The following is a 26,987-nucleotide window of genomic DNA, read 5'->3' as shown; positions in this document are numbered from 1 at the left end:
TTATGTCATGTTAATTAGTAGAGGTGATAAACATTACCATTGAAATCTACCTGATCACTTTATAGACATACACAGGTGCCAAGGAGCTCAGAAATTAACGGTGACTAGTAATAATCAGATATACAGAGATTAGAAACGCATGTGCAAACATCTGAGTGTCAATTGCACTAAAAATGAACTTTTCTGCACTAAAGAATAATATTAAAAAATGTAGGAAACAGCATATCTTGAAATGGAGATCTTATTTACAGGGTAAAAACACATTCAATTTTATATCTTACAGGGTTGATACTGAGTTCAATATTGTATAACTGTATTCATTTTACTGTGAACTTAAAAATTTACAGCCACTTTTGAAAGAGATGCATCTTTGCTCTGGAAATTGTTATTGAATATGTTAATGCTGTAATGAAATGCTTCTTCTAATTATGTGGTTATTAAATAAATAATTTTAAAAAACTATGATCTTGGACAACTACTTTAATCTTTTTTTTAACTTCTCTGCTTTTTGGTAATATATGGAAAGCACAATTTTTTTTTTTATAATCTCAAATGATTGTTGTAGAAGTAAGTAAATGATAAAGAACACTGGAAACTGTAGAGCATACAAATATCATTTGTTCATAAGAAATTTAAAATTTAATTATTGATGAAATAAACATATCACAACTATCTTAAAGTTGAATCAAAATAGTGAGGAAATAATATGAAGTTCAGTGGATAAGAAGATTATATTTCTCTATGGAGACAAGAAAGGCTTGATAGGGCACCAAACATCTGAGTTCTTGTAGTTGCAGGATTTTCATAGTTGTAGGTGAGGGGAAAACAGCATGGAAAATGGCTGAGGGAGCAGACAAGCATGGTACAGAAAGAAAAGATACAACACTATACTTGGAAAGAACGGGAATTATAAAAGGAGTACAGCCAGACTGGGGGTGGTTGGGTTGTTCTTATACAGTAAATAATATCTGATAGAAAGTAGGCCAATTTTTAAATTTTAGCAGGAAAATAAAATGAAGAGGTGTATTCTAAGATCTGTTTTATACTGATGGATCAGGCATTGCCACAGAACCGAACAGAGTACCTAAAGAATCAGTCATATAAAAACATGAAGAATAGGAAAATAAAGACAGAGAGGGCATCCTGTATGAAAGTCATATGACAAGGACGACAGCTATTCGAGCTTTGACGGGGCAAAGACTACGGACTGCGGAACACCAAGAGAACTTAAGAATACAACTATAGGAGGTAGCTATATTAGACAAAATGACAAAAAAAAATCTGGTCTAAAATGACAAAAAAACGCTGACAAACGCCAGCAGGTGATTTTATTAGGCTACATCCAGGCAGGAGAGATTGTTAATAATTAATTGTGTCTCGTTAGGCATAGACTAAATTTTGGTGACTTGCTTTGAAGTTTTGTTTAATGTCAAAAAAATTCAATGATACTACTTAAGGAGCTAATTAAACTTTGACTTCTAAAACAAAATAGACCAAATTCTAAAATAATCCTTATATAGGGTAACTGGGTATTTTAGAGCATCTACTACAAAAATGTATTCCCTTCAAATGTTTAAAATGCAACTGTTTCTCAAACCTCAAGTATTTTTACTTCCAAACAGCTTATTCCTAGGGACTTTGTAATTAAAAAGAAATGATACACCCTTAGGCTGATTCTATAATCTCAAATTAACAATGTGGATGTTTTGTGTAGCAAATGGACAAATGTTCTAAAAAAAGAAAGTGGGGATATTAGGAAGCTTGTTCTTTGTATTCCTGAGCTAGAACCAAAATAGAGAAAGCATCACTGGTTAGAAAGCAAATAGCCATATCTCTGTTAAATGAAGCGTCATGCTAACATTAAAACAAAACAAAACACCAAAAACCAGCACAAAACTCCTAATTACAAGAAGGGGGTACTGTAGCACTGAAATTACAGGAGGTAAAAAATAATGCACGTGACAGCACACAGCCGTGCTTCAACAGCATGCAGGTCAGGTCCTAAGTGAGTGACCATCCAACATGTAATTTCAGGGCACCTATCCTGTTTGGTTGAAAAACAGCAATTCTGCATCATTTACTGGAAAGATTATGTGTTCTGCCACAAAAATCCCACATAAAAAATATAAAGTAAAAAAAAGTATTTTGTCAAAAATAAGATGCATGTTACTTTATTTTGATTAACTTTGGCAAGTAGTGTTTGTGGATATGTTCTGAGTTTCCCAATGTTTTGAGCTACCCATGTGAGTTTTGTCTGACACTACAGACTCACAGAAAAGAGAATATTATCTATGAGGGAGAGGTAGGATTGGGTGATATACAGGTGATAAACTTTGATATCCTCAAAATTAAAACCTATTTCTTCTCATTTCTTCTTACTTAAAATTTGCCACTGGTGGGGCTGGAGAGATGGCTCATCAATTAAGAGCACTTCCAGAGAACCCAGGTTTGGTCCCAACACCCTTGTGGCAGCTAACAACTGTCTATAACTCCAGTTTCAGGGGACTTGACACCCTCTCTGACCTCTGCAGGCACTGCATGACATGGGTGCACTTACATACAAGTAGGCAAAACACTCAGACATATAAAATATAAAAAAATTTAATAGATTAAAAAAAAAGTTTTCAGTAAATTGCCACTGGTAACACAACAATCTGAAATATCTCCAATTAAAATACCAACTCAAACTTTCTTTCATGAACTTCTGTCAGTTCTAGTTTCTAAGCAGAAGGCTGGCTAGCCTGCTTCTAACTACAAACAGTTCATATTAAGAGCATTCATTGGGCTGGGCGTAGTGGCATACAACTTTAATCCTAGCACTCTGGAGGCAGAAGCCAGCAAATTCCAGTTCAGCTGGGGCCACAGGGAGACTCTGTCTCAAAAACAAAACAAACAAAAAAAGAGCATTCACTATACACACACACACATACACACACACACACACATTTTATATGTATATATATATATATTTTGGTCTTTTTGAGACAGGGTCTCCCTGTAGCCACAGCTGTCCTGGAACTCACTATTATAGACTAGGCTGGCCTTGAACTCACAGAGATCCACCTGCCTCTGCCTCCCAAGTGCTGGGATTAAAGGCGTGCACTCATTCACTATATTTTAGCACACACTTAAGGCAGCTCACTGCTGACTTCTCTGCCAATAGCGAATTCCTAAAGCTTCACTTAAAATGACTCTTCTGAGTATTTATCAATGTTTTAGAAAAAGAAAGGAGACTGATCATTGCCATAAATGATTTATTTAGTTTTAAAGGAAAACCTGTGATTAAAATGCCCGTCACTCTGCATTTCAGTGAAAAGCACCCGGAGCTGAGAGTCGACAGTCCCCAACCTCCACCTACACATTCGCTTGCTTTGCCTCTTCTTTGTGGTCATGTTTTACAGGGTGGAAGGTACAGAAAGCATGATAGAAATGCCATTGATCAAAGAAATGGAGCACTTTTCAGAGCATTTGGTGAAGTATCTAGTTACCCTGGTGCAAAAGCACACATCCCTGAAAAAAGAACTCTTCTGGGTGAGCAGTGTTCAGAAGGGAACAGAAAAAGGGAGAACACAGCCAGCAGCCAGTCATTAGCAAAGCCCACCTCTGTGGGCCCTTGTCCCACCTTTACCAAGAATACTACAGGTGGTTCTATATTCCCTCAAGCCGTCCAAAAGGGAAGCACATTGGACCTGACCCCAGAATCTTACTCTGTTCTAGACACAGATGGTAGCTATTGAAAACAAGTTTGAACAGAACTGAAGTTGGCTCAAGGGTTCATAAAATTCTATTTGGATTTTAACCGGCCATGACTATGGTCCAACTTCTCCTTTCTAACTTGGAAAATGTAAGCATGAATGGTTGTTCTTCAGTTAACTAGTTATATTCTAGTCAGCAACTAATTACCACTAGGAATTTAACGCAATTATTCAGTTCCAGTGATAATGCTGCCAGCCTCTGGTCCTCTGACTATGCAGTCATATCTAGAGGAATGGGCCACTTAGCTATTTACTCTCCTATATCCCAGCCAATCAATCCATATCTTTTATTCAGCAGTGGCAAGCTTACAGAAGAAGAAATTCAGTTGATTATTTTCAGGATCTTCTGAAGTCCTGATCACAGACTGAGACAGTGACAGGGCTGGAATGTGACCCCTGCCCCCCTCACCACTCTCCTCTTGAGGATCTTCAATTTGTAGGCTCAACAGCAGGTTCCCATGAAATTCAGTGGGAACACCCATGCTCACTAGATGCTGGGCTCACTCCTGTGCTCTTGAACTGCTCTTCCCTCAATCCCACTCATCCCATTCCTTTGATCTAGTGCCTTATATCCTCCTTTGGGACCAGAAACAGATAAGAGGTACTGTGTGCCATTTCACATCAACATTAGTCTATAGCACTCCAGAATAACTTGAAAATGTGTTCACAGCCTCTTTTTCATTTATCAGAAAGCAGAAACAAAACCTCTGTTCCACATCACCTTCCTTGGCTCCCCTCAGTCTTCAAGAGTTAGAATTTGCTACCTGTCTGTGGTTACTGGACAGGTGCTAACTTCCACATTAACCTAGACTCTCATAAAACTCAACTCTATTATCAGTTCAATATAAAAGCAAAAAATCGTGTGTGTGTGTGTGTGTGTGTGTGTTTGTGTGTGTGTGATGACGGGGTTCAAACTCAAGGACTTGTGCAAAACAGTCAACTGCTCTATCACTGAGCATACCCTCAGTTCATATAAACTACCACTACCCGCACCCACTCAACACACCCTTAGAGCACCAGCACCAGCTAAGATGCTTTAAAACAACTTCAGGGTCACACACTGACCTCCAAGAACCTTCATTTTGAGTTCTTCCTCTTCAGAATAACTATCCCAGGAGCTCCAGTGCCCAATATTCCCAGTCTGCTCTCTTTGCCATGGTGATCAGCTATTGCTGAGATGCCAGCCATCTCAGTGCCTGAGGCCATTCCTGTGACAGCAGGGATTGTGAAAAGGACACACCAAGCGTACCAAGGTTTAAGTAACAAAAAGACTATTAAGCACTCTGGGCTTTATGGGCTTAAATGAGCAAACTCATTGTTTTTCAGTGAGATGAGACCTGGGCTTTCAGGGTTTCAACATCAAGGACCACAGGCTATCAACTGTTCTTCACTATCCCCCTCTGATGGAAAAACTTATCAGGAAAAGTGATCGTCTAATAAACAAACTACATGGGACATTTTAAATAGTAAAAAAATAACCATGGAGTATTTATTATTACTATTATTATTATTATTATGAGACAGGGTCTCCCTGTAGCCCTAGCTGTCCTGGAACTATGTAAACCAGGCTGGCCTTGAACTCACAGAGATCTGCCTGCCTCTGCCTCCCGAGTGCTGGGACTAAAGGCGTGCACCACCACGCCTGGCTGGAGTATTTATTATTTTATGTTTAATTCTTATTTAGAAAAGTCTGAACCAAGAGGATGATGAAATGCTTTAAAACTTTCCAGTGACACATAGGTTTTATTTTTGGCTGGCAGAGCTAAGCACTGTGCAGAGTACTTCCCATTATCACATGCCATCCTTACATTAACCCAACCAAGCATATCCTATTTTTAATTCTCAGGTTGAACAGGAGGAAGCTGGGCCTCAGTAAGATAAGCAATTCGCCCAGAGTCATACGTTCATATGCAGGAGAGTCACTACTTGGCCTTTAGGCACTAAATTTCAAATCTATGCCTTAACTGCAGGTTAATTTTTATTTAAATTTTTTTTTTTTAAATTGTAGGCCAATGACCTGGCTGAGCAGTCAAAGCACTAGCTGAGCAAGCCTGATGGGTTGAGTTTAATTCCTGGAACCTATGTAAAAAAGTTAGATGTGGTAGTGTACATCTATAAACCCACACTCGTACAGTGGGATGGGAGATAGAAACAAGAAAATCTCCCAGAAGATTGTGGGCCAGCCAGCCTGGAGTACAAAGAGAGAGACTGTTTAAAAAACGAAAGAACACGTTCTACACATGCTCTGTGGTGTGTGCACACCTCCAATTGCCCTGCGTATACACGTACACATATACTATTACTAATAAAACTATAAAGCATTTTAATTGTAAGTTTGAGAGACTCACTCTACAAAGAACATGTATTTCTATAAATAGAAAAACAGAAGAGAAAGAAAAATAAAGGCCAAACTTCTCATTGCCCTTAAGACCAATTTTTTAAAAACCAAAAGTGCTATTCATTTTAGGTCTGACATTCATTTGGGCAAGTTATCAGAACATTCTAAATATTTAGTGCCCATCCAATACCTACATAAACATATACTGAATATATCTCTACTATGTAGCAGGAATGTGCTAGGAACCCAGGACAGAAATGGACAAGAGAAACATGGTTCTTGTTGGGGTGTGGTATAGACAAGTTGGGAGGACAGTCTCTATACAGGAAATACAACATCACAAAACTAGTATGAAAAAAAGGATAGAGGGAGTAGATGCAAGGGAACCTAGTTCAGTTATGGGCAAGGGAAAGTCTCCCTCCCAGGGGTTAGGACAGAGATAAGAAACTGGAGGAAGAGTAGAGTGGCTCAAGGCAACACAAACTAAGAGAGGACACGCCAAAGCCCAGGCTGGGGCAGTGAGTAGAGGTGGGAACTGACAGGACTGTCTAGCATACTGAAGACTTGCACTGTATCTGAACTAACTACAGCAAAAAGATTTAAGCACAGGAGTGTCACGTGTATCAACGCAGTTGCAGAGCAGAGAGCAGCTTAGGGAGTCTATAGGGAGTACGGCTATAGGGCAAACTCTTTCTGCAATGCAGGTGATGATGAGCAGGGCTAGGGTAGCAGACATGGGAAAGTACAGACACTTATGAGGCAGAATGTCAGGATGACGGGAGACTGAGTGAAGACTGATTTAACATTGAGATAATTCTGAGACTTGGAAAGTACAGACTAATTGGTTTTTTTAAGAAATATTTTATGATTTTTATTTTATGTGTATGAGTTCATTCATATGTATAAGTGTGCCCATGTCATGCAATGCCTGCAGAGGTCAGAAGTGGGCATTGGATTCCCCTGGAACTGGAGTTACAAAACAGATGATTGTTAGTCATGTGAATGCTAGGAAATGAACCTGGGTCCTTTGCAAGAGCAGCAAATGCTCTTAACCACTGAGTCATTTCTCCAGTCCCCAAACTACTTGTTTTTTTAAGGTATAGAGCTTCATGTTTTAAATTTAAATATATCATTGGGCGGGGGGCAGAGGAGAGTCATTTCCAAATACTTATTCCAAATAAAGAAGACACTTACACTTCTGAAACTGCCATTTACTCACTAGTGCCTGGCTTCCAGCCCTAACTCACCTGGTTACCAACCAATAGTAAGTGTTCTCCAAGGACAAAATCTTTGAGCATGTCTTCCATCACTAGCATGTGCTAGAGAAAAAAAAAAAAAAAGACACAGTCAAGGTCAAATAAGAAAGCTACACAGAAAAAAAATAAAATAACCTTTGAAATTAAAAAAAGAAAGCTATATAGATATCATCTTAGGATGCAGAACATCTAATATGAAAGAATACTTAATTGATTGGAATTAAAAACATATTTAATGATGTGGATATACATAAGTTAAATACTCAATTAGGTCACTGATTTTGAAAACATCGAACAGCTCATTTGAGCAAGTGCAAGCAACTGACCAAAAATAGAAACAAGTTTTGTAATTCAAGTATTTTTATTTAAATCATAGAATTGGCTTATAATTTAATGTAATATTTAAATTGACACCTGTTGATGTAAATAAACAAAAGCTAGCAAAAACAGACATCTCCATTTTAGACTCAGGTTCTTAACTATTACCTTCAAAACTGTGTACAGTTTTAGAATTAAAAAATATACTGTTTACCTTCTATGGATTTTCATTTGAATTATGACACAATATAATGAAAGAGTAAGATTAAAGTCGCTCACAATAGCCACAGAGGAAATTACGTTGCTTTTTTGTATCTTGAAAAATAGGACACCCATAAGTAGGTTACAAAGGCTCACAGGGACTGTCGGAAGAGCTACATCCCAGCACAGTTAATATCCCTGTTACTTTCTCTTGGCTTTCTGCATCAGATCACTAATAACCTCCCATATGCTGAAGTTCCCTATTTTTTAAAAAGGCAAGTTAACCTTTTATATTGCACATAGGCTACAGATAGTTTCTAGCATTTTATTTTCTTCTCTGGATTTGACTTTTTTTGTTGTTGTTGTTGTTTTTTTTTTTTGGTCTTTTTTTGAGACAAGGTCTCCCTCTAGCTCCAGATGGCCTGAAACCTGATATATGGACCAGACTGTGCTCAATCTCACAGAGATCTGCCTGCCTCTGCCTCCTGAGTGCTGGAATTAAAGGCATACATCACCATGCCTGGCTTAAATTTGATTTTTTTGACATCCAGATTTTTTTAAACTTGTTAATTCTGCAATACTTTAATTTTTTTCAGTTTCTTTCTTAGAAATAAAAACTAAGAAAGTTCCTCCCCTCCTTTGAGAATAATGAGCATCTTGGTAGTTTTTAATTTTCTTAAAATACACGGGGGAGCTAAAGTTTTAACAAGGTCTAAAGTCAAATATCATTCTAGAACATTCCAAAAAACAGTTAAGAGGCATTAGATCAACAGTGTAAAATAAAGACTGCCCTAAAAGCAAACAGGTATTTGGTTACCCTCTGAAAGGAAGTCCTAGAAAATCATTTTAATCTGGGTCCTGGAGGTAATATAGTCTGGAGACTGCTTCCTTTTCATTAAATGGCAAAGTCAGTGGCAAAGTCAAGACACTAAGTTCTTCCTAAAACAATTGGCATGAGGAATAGAAAAAGTGTTAAGAAGAATTTGCACAGCCAGGCAACCCCAAAAACTCATCTAAACTATGTGTGCTCGCTTCTCCTCTTTACTATTCTCACATCCTCCTACTTTCCACCCTTATTACATCTAACCAGATTATTCAAACAAACAAGACTTGGTCAAGCCCAAGGTTACTCCAAGGTAATTCCTAGCTTAAGTCTGGTCCTTCTTGAGTCTTCAGGCAACTTCTAACAAATTTTCAGTGGTTCTTTCCTTTGTTTATTCTCATCATCTTTCTACCTGCTTTCCTTTGGAGTCACAGTACATGACAGAGGGTTGTGCCTAAGTGGATTCCTGAGGTCAGGTCAGGGATGTGTGCAGAGCTGCAGCCCTGCACTTAAAGAGCTCCAAGCTTCTTAGATTCCTTCACCCACCACTTGGTCCCAGTTCCTAACTCCACGCTGATCTTCAAACAGTAGGATTTCTCTGTGATGACAGAACCACTTGTTATTCTCCAGTTTCCCAAATTCAACACATCTGAACCTTAACTCATTCCTTGCTCTTCAACTTCCTTGTTCATCCTGTATCTTTTCCCCTGATTAATAAGGATAATTTTCTTCCACCTGATCAAACTCTGCAGACCTTGCTCCTCTGTTACAGAGATCCATTTAAAAGCCAAGTCTTGGGGCTGGAGAGATGGCTCAGCGGTTAAGAACACTGGTTGTTCTTGCAGAAGTCCTAGGTTTGAATCCCAGCACGCACATGGCAGCTAACAACTGTCTGTAACTCCGGTCCTAGGGGATTCAATAGCCTCTTCTGACCTCCCTGGGCAATGGACGACATAGGTGCACTTACCTACATGCAGGCAATATGTGTATACCCATAAAATAAAAATAATAAATAAAATTTAAAAAAAACAAAGAAAACCAACCAAACAAAAAAAAGCCAAGTCTTAGCTATCAAGCCCCTCCCCCCACACCAGAAAAACCACAGAAAACAAAACAAAACAAAAAAACAGTGTCTGTCCCCTCTTTTCTGTTGGCACAGTGCAGAGTTGAGGCTTTCATCATCTCTGGCCTGGATTCTCAGCAGCCAATCCAGCTTCTGAACTTCAGTCCTTCTTGGGGCAGATGTGCTCTTCACAGATAGCAGAGCTGCTGCTTTGTTCAGAGTCCTTGCCCCTTCATTTGTCCAAAGCTGCTTAAATGTTCTTAGTACTTTAGGAACAGTGGTTGCTCCTCCTGTCCCTGTGCGGGCGCAGTCTCCTCTCCCAGCACTCTCCTTCAGCCACACTATATTCCTTCCCAACATGGGCACAAATTAGTCATTCTGTTTACTCTTTGGTTTGCTTTTCCACCAGATACAGTGCTGCTCCCTGAGAGAAAATGTTTATCTTTCCTCTAAAGCAAAGCTCCATGATTTCTACCACATAAAAGGTCCTGTAATGTGTCCACTCCATTCTGTCCCTATCACTGCCTTATTTAATTCAGATTTTTCTCAACTTTCACCTAGACTATTTCAACAACCACTGACCTAGTATCTCTGATTTCTAACAACTGAACAACATTAGAGAGTGAATAACTAGTTAGCAAAAGTACAAATGTGCTTAAAAGCTTCCACTGGTTTCCTTACTAACAAAAAGGATCCCAATTCCTACCTTAGTGAAGACCAGAAAATGCCATCTTTTCCTCACACACCAGCCTCATCACTTGATACTTTTCCACTTGCAACCTCAGCTCTGTGCCAGTGAAGATTACTTACAATGAGGCTTCCTAAGAGATTAACTCTCCCATTTAACCAGGGCTTTACAAATGCCAGTCTCTGCCCAAGTGACTTTCCTAGCTTTGTCTGGTTAACCAGGTTTTTGAGATCTTTCCAATCAGGGACTACTGCCTCCTTGACATTACCATGATAATCTACATAAACCTCCTTCACACTATGTGGTAGCCAAGTGTACTTATCACCTTGTACCTTCCATTAGATTTTAATTAAAAACATCTTGAATGCTGGAGTGTATATGCTTGTGTATACATTTTATTTTTTATTTTTATGAGTGTTTATTTTTTAAATTATTTTTATTTCATGTGTATGAGTGTATTGCCTGCATATATGTAAGGGCACCCATGTCACACAATGCCCACAGAAGTCAGAAGAGGGCATTGGAATCCCTGGAACTAGAGTTACAGACAGTTGCTAGCTGTCATGTGGGTGCTTGGAACTGAACCCCGGTCCTCTGCAAGAGCAGTCAGCGCTCTTAACCACTGAGCCATTGCTCCAGCCCCGTGTATACATTTTAATCTCTCGTAGTATTTTTTTTCAGGTCTAAAGCTCCTTGGACTTATAAAAAAAGCAATTAATTTCCCGTTCTTCCAGTTTCTCCTATTTATTACAACTGTAATATTCATTAGTGAAAGATTTAATGAAATAATACTGCTTAAAATGAGCACTCAAAATCTTACTGATCCATTTTTTTTTTTTTTTTTTTATGTTTTGTTGTTGCGGCTATTTTTTTTTCCCCGAGAGCTGAGGGCTGAACCAGGGCCTTGTGCTTGCTAGGCAAGTGCTCTACCACTGAGCTAAATCCAGACCCCATCTCCCTTATTCATCCCTTTTCATTCCCTCAACACAGATTTATCCAGCAGTTACCATGTTCTAGTCACTTTGCTATTTGATGGAGATACCAGATAAAGAAAGGACAAGGAAAACACATTTTAAAGATCAGTTTAAATGCAATGTGGAAAGAAGACATCACAGGAAAGACAGCTCAGGTACACCTGAATCAGTAAGGGACACTGAAGATTCCTGTTTGGGGGATGGCATGCAGTAGAAAGGAAACAGTACAACAAAAGCAAATTGTATCAAGTCACAGTCCCCAGACCTGCTGCAGCTAAAATTGTTCATTAACGGCTGATTCATTACACTTCAAGAGGAGTAGGAACATTTGGAGACAGGTTACACCAAGTCCCTCCGGGCCTCTGTGTAAAGTTCACTGCAGTCCCCTCATCCTCAGTGCCTTTGTCACAAGCACCATGGCAACAGACACTATGTTTGAGGCCACAATGGTCCTTCCTACTGAATTCCTATATTCTTACATGCTGTCAAGTCTTGTCAACCTCACTACATTAGTTTTTCAACTGTCACTTATAACAGTTTTCTGATTCGTTTTGTTTTGTTGTTTCCCCCCCTTTCTACAGCAGGGTTAGAATGTGATACCATCAATACTTCAAAACATTTTTCCTTCTTATCAAGCTTTTGTCTTTATTTTGTGAATACGAGCTTGTTCCTTAAATCTAAATAACTTTATTTTCTGTTCCTTTGTTTACTGATTATGCAAGAGTACTAATGTTCCTAAAGAAAAAGTAAGCCTACAATAGTTAACTGATTGTAAAACATAAAAAACAAAAGCAGCACTATGCTTTTCATTATACTAGAAATAATTATAGTTTTGATAAGTAAATATTTTCAGTGACAAAGAAGAATTTGTCTAAATTTTACCTTCTTTACTATTAATATTACTTAGGGATAGAAATTACAATATTCATTGAATAACAAATAAGATTGGAGAAAAGAAATTTTAATTTTTGTTAACTCCTTAATATGGTAAAAATAGCAAGATTCTAACATAATTTGTAAATATTATCTACATACAGATTATTAACTAAAAATTACAAAAAAATTAGTGTGCTTTTATTATAAAAGAAATATATAGCCAGGCATGGTGGTGCACACCTTTATTCCCAGCACTCGGGAGGCAGAGGCAGGCAGATCTTTGAGTTCGAGGCCAGTCTGGTTTCTGTAGTGACTAGCTGTGTCTACAGAGAGACCCTGTCTTGAAAACACTAAAAAAAAAAAGAAATTTCACTAAAAAAACTTATTGAAATGAATGTCTGTAATTATAATAAAGCTTTCTAGGTAAAACTTGTCTTTGTAGACAATCCATGATTATTGGTTAGTCCGTAAGACGGAAATCTCTGTCATACCTTGCCCAAAAAAAGGAAGGAGGGGCTGGAGAGATGGCTCAGCACAGGTAAGAGCACTGACTGCTCTTGCAGAGGACCTGGGTTCGATTCCCAGCACCACATGGTGGCTATGAACCGTCCTTAACTCCAGTTCAAGGGAAATCCAAAGCCCTCTTTTGACCTCCGTGGCGACGTTGCATGACACAGGTGCACTCACATACATGCAGGCAATATACTCATAGACACAAAATAAATATACTCAGGCAATATACTCATAGACACAAAATAAAAATAAAATAAAAATAAAAATATTAAAAAAATAGCAAAGAAAAGAAATACTGGGAATTTTCTGGAAAAGTGAAGGAACATTAGGGAAAGGATACATTCCTCTTTGAACTATAGAAATGATTTCACTAATAAGCAAAGAAAAGAATGAGCACTGCTGTTTTAATTTAGTAATATATTTAAAATCATAGCAGTGGGGCTAGAGAAATGGCTCAGTGGTAAAGAGCACTGGCTACTCTTCCAGAGGACCCAGGGTCTATTCTCAGCACCCAAATGGAAGCTAACAAGTCGATAACTCCAGTTCTAAGGGATTCAGCACCCTCTGAGGGCACTGAATGCACATGATACACTTACTACATGCAGGCAAAGCACTCATACACATAAAATACAAATAAATAAGTTTTTTTTTAAAAATCACAGCAGCAACTCCTCTAATTTTGAAGTACCATTGGAAAGAATTTTAAGTCTTGTATTTTAAGCTCTATAATTAAAGACATGGCAGCATTTCATTTCGCCTTACCTGAATTGAATTCCGGAAATCACAGCTATAATTAAGCATCAATGTCATCTGGGTCAGCATTAACTACTATAATGTGGTAATTAACCCAAGAGCACAAAGCAATGCCCTTACCTGAACATTGTCATAGAAGAGAACATCGGGCACTTTCATTTTCTCGTGGGCATTGTATACAGGTGCACTGACAGTGCCAATCCTCAGAGATCCAGATACTATTTCACCTGAGTATTTCATACAGGACAGAGAATTAGTGATCACAATGTCTTACAAATATCCAGAGAAGCCAGGTCTGCCCAACCTACAAGGCAAGTCAGCTTCCACAACACTGTGAGCTCTCCAGGGAGAGCTAAAGAATAGACTAGCACACCACAGATCTACACACAGCTTAAAATAGTGCAGAACATAATGATTTTATTGAAAATAAAATATATGGCAACAACATATGTGTGCACATAATTGAGAAAAAGTAAAAACCAAAAGAGTTATGCCACTTTAATAAACTTTTTCAGAGACTACAACATATAGATAAGCTAAATACATCTTCAAACGATCCTAAGTGTCCTGAATGTCATCTTCTAAGACCCACACATTAAAAAATCCCCATGAGAAAATTCTCTGGAGCACTAGCCAAAGATGTAAATGAACCAACAACCCAAGCCAAATTCCTTGAACTATTATTCTCCGGGATGGTCCAGAAGATCAATATTTTCATATACATACCCTGCTTATTTTGATATCCAGCTAGATTGGGAACTTGTACTCTACAAAATTATTCTGCAATGATTATTATTGTATTGTTCACTGTTTGCTTTAAAGAACCTGGCCTACAGTAGATTATGAGGTCTTTGAAGCAAGGAAATGAAAAACAAAATTTTAGGTGCCAGGGAACATCTCTCATATATATTCTGTAGAGACACCAGATACTTATCACATTGACATTTTGCAAGAATACTAGCAAAATTAATCATAGTAGTTAGTGTTATAATATTACTGACCACAGTAACAAAAGTTAACATTCACCTAGGACTTTTAACATACCATCTCTCAATAAGAGATTAATCATATAATTTCAACTAACTCAATAATGCAACAAAAATTAGTGAGGAAACTAAAAACATAAGTTAAATAATTTGCCTAAAATCATCCAGCTTGTATGAGTAGATCTTAAAATAGAACTTAGTCTAGTATGACATTCTTCAAGTTCAGCATGTTAATCCTTTGATTCCAAATAATATTCCATCCTGTGGAAATACCCTAACAAGAAGAAACACAATACAATCCCTAAATAATTCACTCATCTTTTTTTTTTCCTACTTCAAGTAAGAAACTTGCCATTTGTTTCTCCTCTTGAAAGCTATTTTTGTGCTAACAATTTTGAAAGACAAGGGGCAAAAGTGACATTTGCTTCTATAAAGTGCTAGGAGTGATTTGAACTAAAAATAATTGCACTGTCACCTTTAGCAGAGTAACCACAGATCTTAAATTCTCCCTTCAGTGGATCCTTGCTGCTTTCCTTTTATTTACAAGTACCATAGGGAAGAAAAACCATACTCTGTCACACTGAGAACTTACTCTTTATTTACTACTGTCAGATCTTTAAAGAAGCCCCAGTATAAATCCACAAAGGAAAAGTGCAGGAATGTGGCAGTGCATCAACTTACACGCCTACGTGCTGAGACAACACACGTTATATCAGGTTCAAACAAGAACCTTTAGAGTTCAGTTACAGAACACTGTCATTCATAGATACAGGGCTTTAGAACAGTTAAGCTCAATGAAACATGTTTAGTGATAATATTTAACTAGAAAGGAAAACACTGGGGGAAAGCAGGCTGGCTATCTTCTAATAAGTTTGCCAAAGTTGTTAGACTTGAAGGCTCAAAACTTGATTTTGTCACAAAAACTGAGGGTAAATCTAACTTTCAGGAAAATATTAAACATATGTTCTGATAAAAAGCTGGAATTACAAAATATGGCACTACAAAATAAAGTGTATCTTTCAAAGGACCATGCTACCCTGACCACCATCATCATGTTATTTTGGAGAGACCTGAATGAAAAGCCAAGTCATGAAGAAATTGTTTAGTGAGGATGGACTCTTAACAAGGAGAGGGAAAGTAAATGAATTCTCCATGAGACCACTGGCTTTAAAGATGAATGACCAGTGAAGTGAAAAATCTGCTCACTTAGGTCACCCTGTAGAGGAAGCTCAGACAAACACTGCTGACACTGGCCAGGACTGAGCAATCTACAGTATGAATAACACAGTTCAATGTGTTAACAGTTCAATTAAATAACTAAGAGTCTCTCCATGGTTGATGCTGGAGGGAAATACGTTTTCTTCAGTGGCTTAGTCACTGTTAAGGTGCCCATGCTCCAATAAACAACACCTTCATCCCTGTTCCTGTAAGCAACCATAATGAAACTCATGGAGTCATTAAAAAAGATAGAAATGCAGAAGGGGTAATAGTTGGGACTAGGAAGGGGATCAGTGAGAGTGGGAGCAGGATAATGGGGGAAGAATATGAGCAAAATGATTTATCATGTGTGAAGATGCGATGATGAAATCCATTATGTATAAGTAATATGTGCTATTAAAAACCAAAATAAAATAAATAAGATGAAGATGTTGAGAAAAAATAGTAAGTCCCGGTTAATCTGTCTCTTTGAGTTTCTTCTGCATATCTATTTAGATCTATCAGTATATCAAATTTATAATTTTACTCTAAAAAAGTCATCTAATTTCCTTAACACCAAATCGTTAGTTCAGTGTAGCTACAATTATTAAAAACACCAATTACAAAGGAAGCCATTAGAATCCTTTCAGAGAGTGGTCACACATTGGATGTTTCAAGGCTAGTAATTACATTTAAAAATGGGAACACTCTCACTGTGCTCTAATTGAAGAATAGAAAACTTTGAGTGTCAGAATTCTAGACTGTATAGTGAAATATCTCTGGAAAAATATATTTGTCATAATTACAAAAGTTGATTTACAACAAAAATTCTCAAAACTTTTAATATATTAGTGTTAATTGTGACCCTTCATGGTGGGGAGAGGTCTTCTGGTATTTACTGAAATAAAGTAAATATTCAAAAATTTAGCTTGTAGAATAGCTTTCAAAGTAACACTAATTTCAGTGCAATTCATAAAACAAAATGGGATAAACAAAAATGTTTTCATTGAAATTAAGAGCACAGGATATTTAATGATTGTTACATCATATAAAAAAGAACCATGTCAAGTACTCACATTTGTAATTCTCAGGTTCTGGTTCCAGATTATCAGTATTTATTTCTATTGCAGCATCTGCCAGATTTTTCTCCAGTGCTGACCTAGCAAGGCTTGGTAAGAACCTAGTGAGGGGGAGGTGAGGTATGATAAAGTCAACACTTTCTTTGGCTCTTAAGTATCAACACACACACACACACACACACACACACACACACACACACCTTTACTAATTACAACCAATTAAGGAGAAACAGTATGGATCTATAAAATCTAAAGCATACAAAATTTCAGAATAAATTCAAAGTGTGTATAAATTACATGTTTGTGGAACTTCCTTTAGTAAGCTCATTTCTGATTAGCAATATGCATTTAACAGATTATGACAAATAATTTGCTTTCATAAGAGGATTTTGTATACCTCATACATCTAAGTAGATAAGACAGCAAGATCCTAATGTGCTCTAGAATGGCAATTACTAATTTAGATGGATTAATAAGTTTTCTTTATTTTCTGAAACAAATTACTGAATGAAGGACTATTTAGCTTCACATTTCCTTCCATTAAAAAGTATCTATCTGTTTTATAAATATGTTGTTAAAACAACAATCTGGTAAGTGATAGACATTCTTTAACTCAAACATACTGTAAGCACTATGTGGTTGGCACATGGAAGTTTACCTTCTATACAAAGAAAAGTATGTATAGAATTTATGATCCTGGTGAACCCACAGAAATGATCTTTAATCAATGATTACCTGTACTGTGCTCATATAAACTAACTGCCATGTGATGCAATGTTCTAAATAAACACACTAAGTATACCATTCTAATTTTTGGGGGGTGGGGGTCTTTTTGAAACATGTCTCCCTGTTGCCCCAGCTGGCCTGGAACTCACTATGTAGACCAGGCTGGCCTTGAACTCACAGAGATTAGCCTGCCTTTGCCTCCCCAATGCTGAGACTAGAGGCATGTGCCACCAGGCCTGGCAAATACCATTCTGATTTAAGTTTCACACAGCACTAAATCTTTGGTGATGGTTCCCTAGGCTTGAGAATAAACTCTTATCATGGAAAAGTTAGCATGAGCCAGAAAGCACATGAAAGTATAAAGAATTGTGGGTAACAGTCCCTGTCCATGTAAGATTCCAAACTGCATTCCTGACAGTGTTTCTTGCCTACTGCCTCGTTTTGGTCCTATAGTATCACAGGGTAATTTATATATTACGAGGCTCGCAGTTTATGAGTTCAGCATTCTAGACTTACCTGTTAGCCATTGCTGACTTTTCATCACAGTGCTTTTCTGTTTGTTTGCTTATTTGAGGTAAGATATCTCTATGTAGGGCTAGCCTCAGCCTCCCAAGTGCTAGGATTACAGGTATGGAATGGTATCCTGAGCTTTTCATCGCCTTCTAAGATCACAGCCTTGTTGAAAATCAAGCCCTTACTTTAGTTTCCAAACCTAATCACTGTCCTTTTGGGATCCCCTTTTGTTGTGGATTTTTTTTTTTTTTTTTTTTTTTTTTTTTTCTGTTTCTTGAGTCCTTGTTCTAGAATCTTGCCCATCCTTTCTCTCACCACTGTCTCACAGTCTGGGACTATCAGGCCCTTCAGGGACATTTCTATGACTATCCATCAGACCACCTGGACTGGTAGGGAACACTCACTGACTTGTTTGCTATTTTTGTACATCTCTGTCAAGGTCAGGTGTGTTCAGGGTGATATGGCTGTAGACTATTTTGTACATCTCTGACATTACATAGTCTACCAATACATCTCACAATGGTCCTATACTGAAACACTTCCAGATTTTGGTTTACAGTCTAGAGGACAGCAGACATGGGAGGAGGGATGCAATACTAAGTCTGAAAAGGCCAATGTGGACATATACACCAGTAATCCCCACAATACCAAGGCTGAGGCTAAGGATGGCAAGTTCAGGAACTACAAAGGGAGACCTTGTTTCAAAAACAAACAAAAAAACTCAGACTGACAGAACAAGTCTGAGGGGCATAACAGCTATCAGCTAATCTTACTTTTAGTGTATAGTGAATTAATTTATTTGAATTCTTAAATTTACAAACAGTATTAGAATATTTAAGATGCTTATGGTCTATCCTATATTTTAAAAAAATTGATCATAAGATGTAGGTTAATTATTTTATATATATTTATATGGTTTCAAAGTTTGAAAGTAGTTTAGGCAAGTTTTATAAATAGAATCAAATATTTTTCAAAGGTCTTTAAAAGCAATTATTAACATCTATTAGACTTATAGTTAAAGTGAAAAGCCCAAAGGAGTCTAGATTTTTAAAAAATATTTTATTGTTTTTATTTTGTGTGTATGAGTGTATTGCCTGCATGTGAGTGCACCCATGTCATGCAATGCTGTGAAGATCAGAAGAGGGCTTTGGATTCCCCTGGAACTGGAGTTAAGGATGGTTCGTAGCTGCCATGTGGGTGCTGGGAATTGAACCCGAGTCCTCTGCAGTCAGTGCTCTTAACCGCTGAGCCATCTCTCCAGTCCCAGGAGTCTAGATTTTTAACTACATGCATTAAAAAAAACTGAATCAGTTCTTAAGACCAAAATAAATCTCTAAGCTGTCTCTCCTGGAAGCAAAACCATTCTTGGAGACAACAAAAAATTCATGTCAATAATTATTTAACATTCAGCATAATTAGTTCTATCAGGCTTATGGTTTTTAAAATTAATTAGCTAACAGCTTACAAAGTAAAAATCTTACATACATATTATTCATTTTATACCAGAGTAGAATTTTTTAAAAATATTTTATTATTTTTATTTTATGTGTATGAGTGTATTGCCTACATGCATGTAAGTGTACCCATGTCATGCAATGACGCGGAGATCAGAAGAGGGTGTTGGATCCCCTGGATATGGAGTTACAGACTCCATGTGGGTGTTAGCCACCATGTGGGTGCTAGCATTTAAACCCGGGACCTCTAAAAGAGCAGCCAGTGCTCTTAATCACTGAGCCATCTCTCTAGCCCCGAGTGCAATTAAAAAAAGAAAAAATTATGTAACTGAGCTATTGGTTACTGGAATAAGTTCCCTATCACCTCACTTTCAAAGAAAGTTAATTTTCATTTCTGATTAGATTCTTATAGCTCTCTCGAAAATTTTACATTAAAGGATTGTTTCCTCCAATTTTTCTAGAAGTAAATCAACTAACACAATGCAAAATAACTGAACAGACTAGAACTCCTCTTACAGGGGCCTTTAGTTCTATAATAGAGGTATTTCTGGAATGTAAAACCTGAAGATTTCCTACACTTTTAAATTTTCTTCGCTATGGTCCCTTAGTCTTTCACATTTCTAGAAACTGAATTATGCACCAGGGTCCTAGAGTTGATATCCTTATTAGATGGCTGTGAGGACAAGGTTCCTAGACATTCATTACTTCAGATGAAGAAAAGAAAATAACAAAACAAGCTTAGCTAATGTTAGCCTCGTTTCTCTTGATTTTATCTGCTTAATGAAATACTTCATGAGTATTTTATGAAATTCTTTTCATTTTTGTCTTAATGTTTCAATGAAATTCAGTTCTTTTCTCACTGCTTCAATATGGAAAGAGGTTATTAAAAAGAAAAAAAAAAGTCACTTCATGCACTGATTTTTTGGACTCCTTCCTGTCACTGTGCTATGCTGAGGTGGGCAGAGAGGCTCCTGACTGAAGCTTGCTGAAGTCAACAGATGATGCATAAACAAGATAGCTGCTTTAGTGTTCATTTCTACTCCCAGAGGGTCAGGCCACGATAAGAAAACAGGGTTTTATTGTAGTAAGTTGATAACACTGGAAAAGGAGCTACCTGATGCAATGACATATTTAAGAAAATAAAAATAAGCTGGGGAAAATTGTTTCACTTTTTTGTTTGGGGTTTTTTGAGACAGGGTCTCCCTGTAGCTCCAGCTCACCTGGAACTCACTATGTAGACCAGGCTGGCCTTGAACTCACAGAGATCTGCCTGCCTCTGCCTCCCCAGTGCTGGGATTAAAGGCGTGCGCCACCACGACCAGCAAAAATAAGCATTTTAAAACCATGAAATAGTTAAACATTTCAGAAATTACAAAGAGTATTACAAAAAAAAAAATCTCAAGTGTAAAATAGTAACTGAGTCTTGTTTCAAATTCTATTTCCCTGATCAGTAACAGGGTTCAGAATCTTTTCAAATGTTGAGTAGATGTGAATTATTCATTTTCTACATACATGTCTAGGAAATCCTTAGCCCATCCAGGGCTGATTCTTTTTTCCTTTTTAATATGCAGCCTCTAAATTAATCCTTTCTTGATTATAAATCTTTTTAAAAAATATTTTACTTATTATTTTTATTTTATGTGTATGAATGTTAAGCCTGCATGTAGGTAAGTGCACCTATGTTGTGCACTGCCCGCAGAGGACAGAAGAGGCTGTCAGATCCCCTGGGACTGGAGTTATGGACAGTTGTTAGCTGCCAAATGGGTGCTGGGATTCGATCCCAGGTCTTCTGCAAGAACAGTCAGTGTTCTTAGCCACTAAGCCATCTCTCCAGTCCCTTGATTATAAATCTTATTAGACATTTTTCCTAGCTTACAAGCTTTTAACTTATAAAGTAGCTTACAGTCCTTTTGTCACATATCTACATCTTTAAGTATATTTTAAATATAGGATAACATGGAAATGTTTAATATTAACCCTCTGTTGGCATGTCCATCCATTTCCTCATTAATAATGATACTTCTACCATACTAAGTTCCACAAATACATAGGTCCTGTAGTTTATCTTCACAGTGGATGGTATCTGATTAAGTACACTCCCCTCAATTTTCACAAACTTTCTTTTTGGAACTTTATATTTCCATGCCAATTTGAGATCAGCATCTCAAATTCCTTTGGATTCTAAGTATGCATATGTAAAGTGGGTAAGGGGAGTTTTATAAAAATGAATCCTTCTTCCACTCAGGCATAACTTGCTTAGCTTTCCTTTATAGACTTCAATAGATTTTTTTTGTTGTTTTTGTTTTGTTTTTTTGGGACAGGGTCCCCTACACTCAGCCTGCCTGAAACTCATTATGTGAACCAGGCTGGCCTCAATCTCAGAAATCTGCCTGCCTCTGACTCCTAAGGGCTGGGATTAAAGGCGTGAGCCACCACAGCTGACCTTAAGTAGAAGAAGTCCATGCAGGGAAGAGGTGTTGGATCCCCCTGGAGCTGGAGTCACAGGAAATTGTGAGTTGCCTAATGTAGTTGCTGGGAAATTGAACTCAGATCCTTTGGAAGAGCAACAAGTGCTCCTGACGGCTAAGCCATCTCCCCAGCCCCCCAACAGATTTATTTTTTTCCTCCACAGAAGTATTATATGTCATTTATTTGATTCACAGTTGTAAGAGTACAAGCATATCACTGATCTGAAGGCAGAAGAGACTTCATTAGGTTCTGTTTTTTCTAGTAATTTACATGTATTCATATATTGAGTCTTAGATATTTTTACTATAACCAATCATATAATCCTGGGAAAATGCACTGGCTAAAAGGGTGGAAAGTGAGATTTTTGTTTGTTCCTAATGTTAAAAGAAATGTGCCAACAATTTTACCATAAGAATATAAGAGATCTATAAATATATTTTATTTATTATTTTTATTTTGTGTGTATCAGTATATTGCCTGCATGCAAGTAAGTGCACCCAAGTCATGCACTGCCTGCAGAGGACAAAAGAGGAAGTTGGATCCCCTGGAACTGGAGCTGTGGATGGTTGTTAGCCACCATGTGGGTGCTGGGATTCCAACCCAGGTCTTCTGTAAGAACAGCCAGTGCTCTATATATTTTATTTATTATTTTTATTTTGTGTGTATCAGTATATTGCCTGCATGCAAGTAAGTGCACCCAAGTCATGCACTGCCTGCAGAGGACAAAAGAGGAAGTTGGATCCCCTGGAACTGGAGCTGTGGATGGTTGTTAGCCACCATGTGGGTGCTGGGATTCCAACCCAGGTCTTCTGTAAGAACAGCCAGTGCTCTTAACCTCTGAGTCATCTCTCCAGCCCTTGGAGTAGATATTATTATATCATATTAAAGAACTTCATTTTTATTCAGTTTACTAAGAATTATCTTTGGCTTATTAAGAGTTTTGCTTGGGTTTAGTTGGGAAATTGGGTTTCATCAATCCCACTTTCTCACTATACTATACTGAATTACAAACAGAATATCTAATCCTTCTGGAATTTACTGCCATTGATCTGAGGTTGCCAGTCTAATATTCCTTGTACTCTTTTCCTCTAAGAATGCTTGGATTTTCCCTTACTGCTATGTAGCACCATCACAGTATGCAGATTTGTTTTAGCTGTTGCATCTGGAAACTGACACACTTTAACTTATAGATGCATATCTTCCAGTTCTAGAACACTCCTAGTTAATTAATATCTCTTTGAACAATTTTTTCATTCTTTCTCTTCTTGAAATTCTATTAAAAGACTGGGGATGTAGCTCAGTAGTAGAGCTTTTGACTAGCAAGCCCAAGGCCCTGGGTTCAATACCTAAGAAGACAAAAAAATTCTATTGGACATATTTTGTTTTCCTACTTATCCTACCTGTCTATTGACAGCCCTTTCCTATTCTGCATCCCTGTGACTTGCTGTGCTATTTTCCATGGACCACATTGTTTCTTCAACTACATCTCTACTGCTTATGTCCCCAGTGGGCTTCTTATAGTTCAGCATTTTCTTCATTTCAAAAACTTTATTTAGTTTTTCTTTCAAATCCACCAACTCCTGTTCTCCTCTATCCTAGTCTTCAGTTTTAAGTTTCTCCTAATGTTTAAATCAGCTTAAGCATACTTATTGAGTAGTCTCAAATGTTCTATTATTTTGAGTTCTTGGAATTCTATTCCTCAAAGTTATGTCTGTCAAATCTCAATATTTGTTTAGCAAGTATAGTTTATCTCTCTTTTTTCTTTTTTGACCTCATATTCAAATGGACTATTTATCTAGGGCCCTGGGTGGTAAAAGTTTTGCTACATACTGGATTTGGGGGTTGATATTTGCAAAAGCCTACAAGTAGTTTGATGTCTTAAGGAGGTTTCTATGTTATCACCTTGTGGTTACCACTCTTGCAGGTAGTCACTATGGACCCTCATACCTGTATCCAAGCAACACAGGGCACTGGTTCCACAAGGAACTCTCCTATCCCAAGTTCGAGAGAGATGGTAAGCGTCTTCATCAATTCTCTGGTCACCCGGGCAAAACCATTTTAGTCAAAGAGGACAGCAAGCACATTTACTCTATTCTTTATGCAGGGGCCTCAGCTACAGACCCTCTATTTCCCATATGTCCAAACCCACACCTCCTGTCCTTAAACAGACATGAAAATCCAGCACTAGGCCCTGCACCTGTCTGAAAACCCTCTTGGCAGCTTTGATATCAGCTTCTCCTTATTCTGCTTTTGCTTGCTTATTTTGACATTTTTTATTTTTGCTTTTGTTTTGATAGCAGCTTGACTGAACTTACACCTAAATTTACTTACCTAAACCACATAATGTAATTATTTTAAGTATATTCATAGCTGTGCTTCCATCAGCTTAAACAATTTTAGACCATTTTGCTTACTCAAAAAAGAAACCCCATATCCATTAGCACTCACTCTCTACTTCCCACTATCCACAACCCCACCCACAGGCAACCATCAACATATTTTGTCACGATGTACTTGTCCTACTCAGGACAGTTCATGTAAACAGGATCATATAATAGAAGGTCCTTTGTGCCTGGCCTCTTTCACTTGGTATGAGATTTTTGCTGTATAATTACTTTATCCACTTTACTAATGCAAAATGTTCCACTGTATGGATATATTACATTTTATTTATCAGTAGTTGATGGATATTTGAGTTATTTCCATTTTTACCTACTGTGAAAAAATATTGTTATTAACACTCACGTATAAGTTTTTATATAGACATGGTTTTATTTCCCTTGGGAAGATCCTTAGAAGTAGAATTTATGGTCCCGTGGCAAATCCACTGATACTTCATTTCTGAAACACGTGCATGACATATTCCTACTTTTAAATTTGGATTAAAGTAAGCAATTTGGAGGAGGGGCTCCTGAGTTCCCACCTGTAGCTGAGGAGCTTTGGCACTTGATGGCTGCTAGGGGAGGGAGACTCACTTTCTTTTAGGAGTGTGGTCACTGGTAGGCTCCTCAGGCCCCAGTGGGTAACACCACACCCTGTATATATGGGCAACATTAACTGTACTCAATGGATTAAACAAATAATTATAAAAGGAGGACATGAAGTTGGGAGGGAGATGTGATGTGAGGGACTGGGGAAAGTTGAAGGGGAGGAGTGAGGTTGTATATGGTCAAGATACATTGTATATACATGTATAAAATTTTCAAAGCATAAATAAAAACTAAAACAAAAAATTAAAAAGAAATAATTATTTTTATTATATTTTATCTAGAATTTCTAAGTAGAAGGTAGAGAAGAAAAAAATATTTTGTGTCTGAGTGTATTGTGCGTCGGGGGGCATGTGGAAGCCAGAAGTTGATGACAGGCTTCTTCCTCTTACTGACCTCCATCTTATTTTTTGAGACAGGATCTCCTGCTAAACTTGGAGCTCACCCATTTGGCAAGATTAGCTGGCCAGCGAGCTCCAGGGATCCTTCTATCTCCACTCCCCAGTACTAGGATTACAGTTCAAAGCACCACATCTGGCTATTTATATGAATAATAGGGATCCAAACTCAGGTCTGCATGCTTGTAAAGCAAGAGCTGTATTGACTGTGCCATCTCCTCATACCCCATGAGAGGATATTCAGTATATCTTGTTCATATTTTTCACTGGCTTCCTATAGCCTCTTATTTAAAAATTTTTTTTAAATTGTGGTTTTTGAAGTGATATTAACTTCTCTATCCCAAATAATAGGAAAAATATGGAATGACTTTAAAATTGCTTCTTTTCATACTTTCCTGAATAGTTAACCAAAAGAGATAACAAAATAGCTGACAAAAATTATTTCCTCAACTCTTTCTATTTTAAAAAAATGATCTCAGAACTGGCAAGCTGGATCAACAGTGGTAGAAGAAGAGGATGGACTCCTGAAAGTTGTTCCCTGACTTTCACAAGTGCACCATGATGCATACATATAAATTAATTAAAATTTACACAATAACAACTGTTAATGTCTCACGTTTCCTGTGGAGCTGTGTGGCTGAATTAGTCATAAACTAAACCTTGGCACTTTCACCATTCACAATGTTTTAGGCTGCATGTGTTTGTTCTCCCAACTTTGATCCCTCTTCTTCATTCCTTAGATCAATTCATACTACTTAATTTACTCTTAGTTTCTTAAAGAAATCTGAATGTTGGTTCAATAGTCAGCATGTATTTTACACGTAGTAAGACGCTTTGGGTATGATTACTTTGTCGTTTATTTGTATCTATGATCTCACACCTATAAGCAAGTCCTCCCCAAACAAAGTTTTCTATAGGCAATCAAGCTAACTCTCTGTTCATATTTTCTTCAGTTTGTGACTGAAAAATAAACAAGTTCTTCTTTAAATTTTCTAATATTCTATAAAAGATAAGGTGTTATTTCTCATCAGTGTGTGTTACTTGAAGAATTACTCTGCATATAATAGCATCTCAGTGCAGCTGGATGTACCACATGGAGAGAAAATTCAAGCCATAGCACAAGGACATTATGAGAAAAGTTGTCTAGTACACTCAAGAGTTACAAAGGACAACTACAAATTTTCCTAGAGCAAACAGACTCTTTTAATTCCTCTTTTCAAAGAATGAATGGCAATAAGCATAATTAACCACCACTAAAAATAATCATATGAAAGGTCTAAATATAAAAAACAGGTTAGAAGCCAGGTGAGGTAGTACATGCCTTTAATCCCAGCACTTGGGAGGCAGAAGCAGGTGAGTTAAAGGCCAGCCTGGTCTACACAGTGAGTTCTAGGCCAGCTGGGGCTACAGGGAGACCCTGTCTCAAAGATACAAAAACAAAAACAGGTTAGAGCATATGAAAATATCCTAAAAATAAACTCTAGGCCTATGGGCCTGTAGGAATTGTTTTTAATCTTTTGTTATTAATTTTTAAAAATAGTTTCATACAAATGTGATTTTTATAAGAAAATTCTGCAAGCCAATGTTTTATAATCACTTTTCAACTGGTATGAAACCATT

At 37.4% G+C, this 26,987-nt stretch overlaps 1 protein-coding gene across 2 annotated transcripts in view; it reads right to left on the bottom strand.

The window, feature by feature from the left end:
• Vwa8 (von Willebrand factor A domain containing 8) overlaps positions 1-26,987 on the bottom strand; it is a 438,392-nt gene that overhangs the window by 235,552 nt on the left and 175,853 nt on the right. For both annotated transcript variants that reach the window (XM_008854688.3, XM_017794762.2), the window contains exons 18-20: positions 16,818-16,921; positions 13,679-13,785; positions 7,341-7,412 (exon numbers count right to left, since the gene is read on the bottom strand). In XM_008854688.3, the coding sequence (XP_008852910.1) occupies positions 7,341-7,412; positions 13,679-13,785; positions 16,818-16,921 (283 nt within the window). The remainder of the gene's footprint in view (positions 1-7,340; positions 7,413-13,678; positions 13,786-16,817; positions 16,922-26,987) is intronic.

Source organism: Nannospalax galili, unplaced genomic scaffold, assembly GCF_000622305.1.
Source record: "Nannospalax galili isolate Female #2095 unplaced genomic scaffold, S.galili_v1.0 scaffold386, whole genome shotgun sequence".
Lineage (NCBI taxonomy): Eukaryota > Metazoa > Chordata > Mammalia > Rodentia > Spalacidae > Nannospalax > Nannospalax galili.
Note: the sequence above shows the minus strand (reverse complement) of the source record. Positions and strands in the feature narration are given on the sequence as shown.